The sequence below is a fragment of the Oncorhynchus masou genome, chromosome 25 (assembly GCF_036934945.1).
Source record: "Oncorhynchus masou masou isolate Uvic2021 chromosome 25, UVic_Omas_1.1, whole genome shotgun sequence".
Taxonomy (NCBI): domain Eukaryota; kingdom Metazoa; phylum Chordata; class Actinopteri; order Salmoniformes; family Salmonidae; genus Oncorhynchus; species Oncorhynchus masou.
In genome coordinates, this window is record NC_088236.1 from 12,128,867 (window position 1) to 12,138,775 (window position 9,909).

At 41.3% G+C, this 9,909-nt stretch overlaps 1 protein-coding gene across 2 annotated transcripts in view; it reads right to left on the minus strand.

The window, feature by feature from the left end:
* Positions 1-9,050, minus strand: part of LOC135513787 (serine/arginine repetitive matrix protein 4-like) — a 141,788-nt gene extending 132,738 nt beyond the window's left edge. For both annotated transcript variants that reach the window (XM_064936714.1, XM_064936715.1), the window contains exon 1: positions 8,275-9,050. In XM_064936714.1, coding sequence (XP_064792786.1) covers positions 8,275-8,408 — 134 coding nt within the window. In that variant the 5' untranslated portion in view covers positions 8,409-9,050. The remainder of the gene's footprint in view (positions 1-8,274) is intronic.
* Between the last annotated feature and the right edge of the window lie 859 nt (positions 9,051-9,909).

Below are 9,909 nucleotides of genomic sequence, written 5' to 3' on the forward strand. Positions count from 1 at the left end.
ATGGTTCTATGTGGAACCATACTGACTCAAATAACCCTTGGAACCCTTCAATGGTTCTTTACATTTCATAAAAGGGTTCTTTGGGAAGGGTAATGGTTCTTTACAGTTCACAAAAGGGCTCTTTGCCCTTTTAGTGATAATTCAAACGTAAGGGAGGTGTTTCATTAAATATTTTGGGGCGTGGTTCACACAGATTTTTTTGGTTGGTGCAACCGCGATTGAGAGTGTCATTCCAGTTTATCTAATCTGTGGTTTTATCCTTTTACATAATCTAGAAGACTATGGCTAGTGATGATGGTGTCTTGTTAAAGACTCATGTATTGCCTTGTGTCAATTGAGAATGGTTGACTATATCAGTCAGTTGTTCTCATTTCAGGCACCATCAGCTGTTCCAGAGGTAGCTAACCTGATTCAACTTGTCAATTAACAAAATAACACTTATGGAATTTTAACAAAATGGCTGACCGGAAGAAAGAAAAAATAACCTGTATGGTTCTTCAAAATTATCTGCAAAGAATCTTTCAGATTGAGAACATTTCTTTATAGAACCATTCTCCATAAAGGTTCTATAAATAACCATAAAAAAGGGTTCTATATAGCCCTAAAAGGGGTTGTAACCAACGTTGCCCGGGACTGCCGCACAGAAGCTCGAGATTGAACTTCACTCAACTTTATAATTATCCCCTTTAGTTAAGACTATGAATGTTTCCCTCTACTGTGGGAATTGCCCATACTCAACACTTTCAAAGCAACATACCGAAACAAAACAAACTATGCAAGACTTAGTATGCAAAACGGACTATGCAAGAGATTTTCTTATAGGCAGAACGCGTGTATAGGATTCTATTGCATTGACAGGCACATCTCAGCCCATACTCCACAGACCAGTGCGGCATAACCAATCAGAGCTGCAGTATGCCTATATGCAAATAGACCATTGCTATATATGGATCTGTGCCATTCACTTTGAACTGGACTGTGTTTACAGCATGGGTGGTCGCAAGTCGATGTGCTTGTTTTGAGATCAAAGCGAGAGCTGTAGGTAGACGTGGCTGCACATTTGATCACATTCTTTGCTAGTTAGTGAGTTATTAGCCCAGTTACAGCTAATTTCTAGTCAGCAATGGAGGAGTGGTTTCTTCTTACAAGAGCACAAAACGTGTACATTTCTAGCCATCTTTGATAAGCCAGTCAGGGAAAGAGTGTTTTTTTCTTATCTTAAAGGGGAAGTGTTGTATTGTTAGACAGGCTTGAATAAGTAGACAATGGGCAGAATATAGCATAATTTGTCTGATTTTCTCTAATAATGGTATGGGTATAATAATTAACTTTATTTTGTAAAGTAGTTTCTTGCAGCAAACAACACATTTTCAGTCACCTCCTTGCCTGAACGACAAGTGGATAAACAGGTTAATGTCAAGCCCTGCATATTTTTTCCCAAAAGTTTAATGGAATGTAGACCTACATTGGACACCATACATTGGCTGCTACTATAGGCTGAATGATAGAATAGATATTTCCATGTTATGGGATGCATTTTCTCCATTGCTTTTGATGGTAGGCCACTCTGGTAGGCCTACATTATGATCAAATAGTCCCAGTAGCCTACTTGGCCACTGTTATATCTGTAACTTAAAGCGGGTACAGCCTCCGTGTTCACAGTAAAGGCGCACGAGAAGATGCACATCATTTTCACAACGTTCAAGTTTGCGCTTAGAAGACCTGACATTTGTTCAGTGCCAAAGAAAAGTGAGGAAATGTGAGGAAACCATACTGTCTTACAAAGGCAGAAATGCAGTAAACACGTAATTTTGTTAGCTGCAAAATCTGACTTCAAACTCTTTTTGTCTAGACAGACAGCAATTTCTGATACTCCACGATATATTCTGATCAACTGGCTTATTCTTGTGTCAGACTGAATACCACAGATCAAAGATTTTTGACCAAATTGGTTGTCACTGCGTTTTGCCTTTGTAGGGCAGCATAGCAGAACCCTGTTTTGGTGCTATGTGGAACCTTTTTCAATAGAACCTTAGGAAAGGTTTTTTATAGCACCATAGAGGTTCCACTTGGAACCCTATGATTATGGTTCTTTATAGAACCCCTATCTGGTACTCCCACTATTTGTTTTGTGCCTACTCAGTTCAACACAGACAGAGATGGTATATTTAGAGGGTGTATTTTCTCATATATCCAGAAATCAAGAGGACTGTTTCTCTGTTCCCCCTTCATTTTGGCTGGAGGGAATTTGTGTTGAGTCAACAAACTGGCTAAAATGAAGTCACATTGTAATATTCAACATAGAAAATAACCCTTTGAAAAAGCCACATGTTGAATCACAAAACAAATATTTAAATAAATACAACATTTTGTGAATAGAGGACTAGGATCAGGTAAACATATTGTTGCCTTGTTTAAATAACAATCATGTTAATAGGAGCACAACGGCCGTGTGATACAACTTTTTGTGATGATAGTGGGTGTCAAAACCAAATTATTATAATAGATGCTAATTAGCAGAAGCTTTTATCCAATGACTTACAGAGCAGTGCATGCATACATTTTCTTACAGCTGGCCCCAGCAGGAAACGAACCCACCATCCTGATATTGCAGGTGCCATGCTCTACCAACTGAGTCACACATAACCATCAATCAGTAGTGTATAAATTACCCTAATGTCATACTTGAGTAAAAGTAAATATACCTTAATAGAAAATGACTCAAGTAAAGTGAAAGTTACCCAGTAAAATACTACTTGAGTAAAAGTCTTAAAGTTATTGGCTTTAAATATACTGAAGTATCAAAGTAAATATAATTACAAAAATTGACTTAAGTATTAAAAGTCAAAGTATAAATCATTTAAAATAATAAGCAAACCAGACAGCACAATTTTCTTGTTTTTTTATTTATGGATAGGGGCCCAGTTCAACACTCAGACACAATTTACAATTAAGCATTTGTTGTTAGTGAGTCCGTCAGATCAGAAGCAGTAGGGATGACCAGGGATGTCCTCTTGATAAGTGCATGAATTTGTCCATTTTCCTGTCCTGCTAATCACTCAAAATGTAACAAGTACAGTGTCTTGCAAAAGTATTCATCTCCCTTGGTTTTTTCCCCTATTTTGTTGCATTACAACCTGAAATTCAAATGGATTTTCATTTGGATTTCATTTAATGGACATACACAACATAGTCCAAATTGGTGAAGTGAAATGGAAAATACAACTTGTTTTAAAAAAAATGGAAAATTAAAAACAATGGAAAAGTGGTGCGTGCATGTATTCACTCCCTTTGATATGAAGCCCCTAAATAAGATCTGGTGCAACCAATTTCCTTCAGAAGTCACATAATTAGTTAGATTGTACACAGGTGGACTTTATTTAAGTGTCACATGATCTCAGTATATATACACCTGTTCTGAAAGGCCCCAGAGTCTGCAACACCACTAAGCAAGAGGCACCACCAAGCAAGCGGCCCCATTAAGATCAAGGAGCTCACCAAACAGGTCAGGAACAAAGTTGGAGACGTACAGATCAGGGTTGAGTTCGAAAAAGATATCTGAAACTTTGAACATACCACAGAGCACCATTATATCCATTAATATGGCACCACAACAAACCTGCCAAGAAAGGGCCGCCCACCAAAACTCACAGATCAGGCAAGGAGGGTATTAATCAGAGAGGCAACAAGATAACTCTGAAGGAGCTGCAAAGCTCTACAGCAGAGATTGGAGTATCTGTCCATAAGAAAAAATCCATTGCTTAAAGGTAAAAGTAATCAAACACATTTGATGTTTGCCAAAAGGCATGTGGGAAACTCCCTAAACATATGGAAGATGGTACTCTGGTCAGATAAGACCAAAATGTAGCTTTTTGGCCATCAAGGAAAACGTTATGTCTGGCGCAAACCCAACACCTCTCTTCACCCCTAGAACCATATCCCCACAATGAAGCATGGTGGTGGCAGCATCATGCTGTGGGCATGTTTTTCATCGACAGGAACTGGAAAACTGGTCAGAATTGAAGGAATGATGGATGGCACTAAATACAGGGCAAAAGGTGGCTCTACAAAGTATTGCTTTGTGGGGGTGAATAGTTATGCACGCTCAAGTTTTCTGTTTTTATGTATTATTTCTTGTTTGTTCCACAATAGAAAATATTTTGCATCTTCAAAGTGGTAGGCACGTTGTTTAAATCAAATGATACAAACCCCCAGAAATCCATTTTAATTCCAGGTTATAAGGCAACAAAATGGGGAAAATGCCAAGGGGGTGAATACTTTCACTAGCCACTGTAGATTTTGGTGTCAGAGAAAATGCATGGAGAAAAAAGTACACTGTTTTCTTTATGAATGTAGTTAAATAAAAGTCAAAGTTGTCAAAAATATTTTTAGTAAAGTAGACACACCCCCAAAAAACGACTTAAGTAGGACTTTAAAGTATTTTTACTTAAGTACTTTACACCACTGCCATCAATGAAGGTTATTAGAGAAATTGCAATCTTACGTGAACTTCAGAGCTGTTACACTGTTGATCGTGACATAATGTTATTTTTCTGTGTTAGTACTGTATGTAAAAGACATTACAATTTCAGCAATAAGGCACCTTGGGTGATTGTGGTATGTGGTCATTATAGCACGTCTAAGTGTTGTTTTTAGCATGACGCATTGCGGAGTGCCTAGATACAGACCTTAGCTGTGGTATATTGGCCATATACCACAAACCCCCCAAGGTGCATTATTGCTATTATAAACTTGTTACCAAAGTAATTAGAGCAGTACAAATGCATGTTTTGTCATATCCATGGTATACGGTCTGATATGCCACGGTTTTCAGCCAATCAGCATTTGGGGCTCGAACCATCCAGTTTATAATGATATTTAAACAAATTGCTCACTATATTGTGCCATTTCCTTTTCAGCATGGATCCAGGAACTATAGTGGATAACCAGGCCAGCTCATTACAGCTTGGTTTGCCTCGACCTATGTTCGACTTAATAGTTTGAAAAGGAATAGGGTATCATTTGTGACAGGGAGAGTCTCCTGTTGATAAGTGCTGCCCATCCTGACGGCAGCACGTCACTGTGTGAATCCCCAGACTGGGTTTTTGTGTTACTTTTTTTGGTCAGGATGGGGAGATAGGATCAAGGATAAAGTTGTCAGTGCCGGGGGATCGTGTCTGATTGTGAGGATGGGATCAGCTAGAACAGGAGGATCAGGATAAGTGGATGAGAGAGAGAGAGGACGATAAACACTGATACAACTGTCTGTCTGTCTGTTTTTCTCCTGCCTGCCTGCCTGCCTGTCTGTCTGTCTGTCTGTCTGTCTGTCTGTCTGTTTTTCTCCTGCCTGCCTGCCTGCCTGTCTGTCTGTCTGTCTGTCTGTATTTCACCTGCCTGCCTACCTGTCTGTCTGCCCATCTGTTTTTCTTGTCTGTCTGTCTGTCTGTCTGTCTGTCTGTCTGTCTGTCTGTCTGTCTGTCTGTCTGTCTGTCTGTCTGTCTGTCTGTGCTCTGAGGGCTAATAGTACAATGAAAGTGGGCATGAATACATAACACACATGTTATTTTACCCTCTGTTGGGAACAAACAATTGATTCCCTTCAAAAAATCATTAACCTAACCTTAACCCCAAACCCATAACCCTAATTCTAACCCTAACCCTAATTCCTACCCTACCCTAACCTTAAACCTAATCCTTTAACCTAAAATAGCCCCTTTCCTTGTGTGGACCTAACGAAATGTCCCCACTTCCGGTCCCCAAAAGGACAGTAAACCAAACACACACACACACATACACACACACTGAAAAGGAGCATGACTACGTAACACACACGGTGGCACTTCACAGAGAGACAAAGGCATATGTCCACCATGTCACTGGAGGGGACAGAGCCTCAGAGAGAGAAGATAAGACAAGCATGTAACCTTTAAAAGAAATTGGGAAATTCTACTGAAGCCTCTGTCATGTTTACTTGATATGCCTGCCTGTCATGTGTTTTTTTCTCTGTTATGTAATCCTCTATCTACATATAACATGGAGACATGTTGAAACCTTATCTCAGGGGTGTCAAACTAATTTTGTCCCAGGGGCCGCATTCGGTCTTTAACGAGTTCCGCACTGAAAATGTGTTATATTTCCTCACGACAAAATGTGGAAAAAATAGGCCTGTATCCATCATTTCTTTTTTGAATTGTCTCCTTGACTGTCTAGTTTTATGTCAGTGATTATTAGTGAACTGGACACAGTCAATAAACTGTATGAATGTAGTGATTATTAGTGAGCTGGACACAGTCAATAAACTGTATGAATGTAGTGATTATTAGTGAGCTGGACACTGTCAATAAACTGTATGAATGAAGTGATTATTAGTGAGCTGGACACTGTCAATAAACTGTATGAATGTAGTGATTATTAGTGAGCTGGACACAGTCAATAAACTGTATGAATGTAGTGATTATTAGCGAGCTGGACACTGTCAATAAACTGTATGAATGTAGTGTTTATTAGTGAGCTGGACACAGTCAATAAACTGTATGAATGTAGTGATTATTAGTGAACTGGACCCAGTCAATAAACTGTATGAATGTAGTGATTATTAGTGAGCTGGACACAATCAATAAACTGTATGAATGTAGTGATTATTAGTGAGCTGGACACAGTCAATAAACTGTATGAATGTAGTGATTATTAGTGAGCTGGACACAATCAATAAACTGTATGAATGTAGTGATTATTAGTGAGCTGGACACAATCAATAAACTGTATGAATGTAGTGATTATTAGTGAGCTGGACCCAGTCAATAAACTGTATGAATGTAGTGATTATTAGTGAGCTGGACACAGTCAATAAACTGTATGAATGTAGTGATTATTAGTGAGCTGGACACAATCAATAAACTGTATGAATGTAGTGATTATTAGTGAGCTGGACACAATCAATAAACTGTATGAATGTAGTGATTATTAGTGAGCTGGACACAATCAATAAACTGTATGAATGTAGTGATTATTAGTGAGCTGGACCCAGTCAATAAACCATATGAATATAGTGATTATTAGTCAGCTGGACACAGTCAATAAACTGTATGAATGTAGTGATTATTAGTGAGCTGGACACAGTCAATAAACTGTATGAATGTAGTGATTATTAGTGAGCTGGACACAGTCAATAATAAAATCATCTATTCAGTGTTACAATGTGGTTTTAGTCATTTTAAAGCAGGGGTCAAAGTAAGGAGGTATGGTCGGACACCAGGAAAACAAATAGTGAGCCTATCATATGAGCTTTTAACAATAATGAAAACACTATTAAGAAAATTCTAGAATATAACAAGGCATGAAAAATTAGCGAATGGACTTGAAAACGGGTGAAATAGCCTAAGGCCAAGACGTGTCCAGACAGAAGTGGACTCGTAAATTATGGCCTAATGACCATCACCAAATGTCATCAGACTCTTTGATGTTTTGTGTAACAGGTCTCTTTCCATCCTGCGCTGTTTGGAGGCTGAATGTATGTTGTGACTAGATGAACGTGGCCACTAGCCTAGTAAAGAAGACCTTTGAAGTGATTGTTTGACAATCAGATGAAAACATCCTGACTGGTTGTGTTTACACCACAATAAAAGGTAAAACATTTTAAAAGTGAAATAACCAATCTTTACGACTGGGCCAACAGAGATCCTATTGAATTAACAGGGATTATATACGTAATTCTATGATTAGGTACATAAAATATGTTGGGGCATGCGCAGCATATAGGAGGTCACATACCGGGAAGAAATGAATTCTACTTGCACCCCTGTTTTAAAGTATATTGAGTCCCCCCCCATTTTTTTTTTTACAAATAATCATAAATAAAAGCAATATTGTATTTACACAATTGAACTTACACCACCGGCATGATGGATTGGTCCCACGTGGGCCGGCCGTATGTAGGACACCCATATATTACTTATTAATTCACTTGGTGTTGGACTGTCTACTGACTGCTCATAGTTACAAGAGGTTTAACCACCTGCTTGTTTGCTTGATTCAGCTACAGCCCAAATATTTTCTACATAGTTATCTTTCTTATCTACCAGCATGTCTACAAAATAAGCCAGATTTTTACACAACCACAGTTGCATTATTGACATAGAGAGAGATGAAGAGAATTGAGAGATTGCGCGTATTGTATGGTTGAACTGTTCAACGATGTTGATTGGCAATAAAAATGTCAAATTTTTTGTCACGTCAATAAAGCCTTTTGAAATTTGAATTATAGAGATAACTGACCTGATTACCCTCCTCCGTGCGGTGATGCTGGCCACGATGATGCTCCCTGGTCTCGGTGTGGCCACAGCCTTAAACGTCCCCTTCCAGAACTTCTCAAAGAGCTGCTTCTCCCACTGGTGCTCCAGGCTGGCCATGCTGTCCACTGTCCCCAGGGGGAGAGGGGTGCAGGGAGCCAGGGAGCGAGCCAAGGGGGGCTGGGGGTCCAGGGCTGCCCCTGGGAATGGGGTCTCGACGAGGGAGACTTCACATATACTATACTACAGGAATGTGTTGGAGAGCGGAGCGCTCCGGAGCTGTCCAAGTACTGAATCTGAATCCACACAGGGAAACACAGCAAACAGCAAACGTTGTTCTCTTCCTGCTAGAGTAGGTCAATGTGTCAGTGCTCAGAGCTGCTCCGCTCCTCTCTTCTGTTCTCTTCTTTCTACGGGGGGAGCATGTGGACCAAGCTGGACAAGACAAAGGCTTCTCCTTCTACTGCTGCTGCTGCTGCTGCCGCCACACCGTCAGGCTGTTTTTTGTTCTCTCTGAGGGGGGTAGCGTTTCTCTCCCTCTCCTCTTCCCTGTCTCTCTGCTCTGTGTTGTGTGGTAGTCTTCAGTTAGAGCAGAGAGTCACAGGCCATACAGGAGAATCCTTCTCTCCGGTCAGAGCCAAGGAGCCAATGACGGACGTAGTGTGTGAGGGAGTGATGCTCAGCGTGTTGCACAGGGACTCATACACACCGACGGGTGGATGAGATCTGAGAGCCGAGGCGAGTGTGTGCTGACTGTATATGTCTGGGTTTGTGGGCGTGAGTGTGTGAGTGGGTTTGAGAGTGTATGGATGAGCGTGCAGAGTGTGTGACGTGTGTTCAAAGCGAGTGAGGAGCCCAGCTGACTGGTAGCTTGTTTTGTCTTTCTCAGACTGTGACGTTGGGAGGCTGGGGGTAGGTCAGGGGGAGTCGGACACCTTCTTTCTCCTATCCTCTGTATCTCTCTCCTCTCTCGTTCTCTCATTCTCTCTTTTTCACTCTCTTTTTCAATCTCTTTTTCACTCTCTCTCTCCCTCTCTCCCTCTCTCCCTCTCTCCCTCTCTCTCCCCCTCTCTCTCTCTCTCCCTCTCCCTCTCTCTCTCTCTCTCCCCCTCTCTCTCCCCCTCTCTCTCTCTCTCTCTCCCTCTCTCTCTCCCTCTCTCCCCCTCTCTCTCCCCTCTCTCTCCCCCTCTCTCTCTCCCCTCTCTCTCTCTCTCTCTCTCCCCTCTCTCTCCCCCTCTCTCTCTCTCTCTCTCTCCCCCTCTCTCTCCCCCTCTCTCTCCCCCCCTCTCTCTCTCTCTCCCCCCCCCCCCTCTCTCCCTCTCTCTCTCTCTCTCCTCCCCTCTCTCCCCCCTCTCTCCCCCTCTCTCTCTCTCTCTCTCCCCCCCCTCTCTCTCTCTCTTTCTCTCTCGATCTCAATCTTTTTTTCTCCCCCCTCCTATTATTTTAAGTCTTATTTCCCTCACTCTGTTCCCTCCCTTTAGTTACTCTCATCCTGTTACTCAGTCTCTTTCCCTTTTAGTCTCTCTGTGTCTCCCTCCCTCCCTCTAGGCCCCTCTCTCTCTCTCTGTGTGTCTTGGACAAAGGGCCAAGCCGTTTGCCTCCATTAGCATAACAGAAGGCT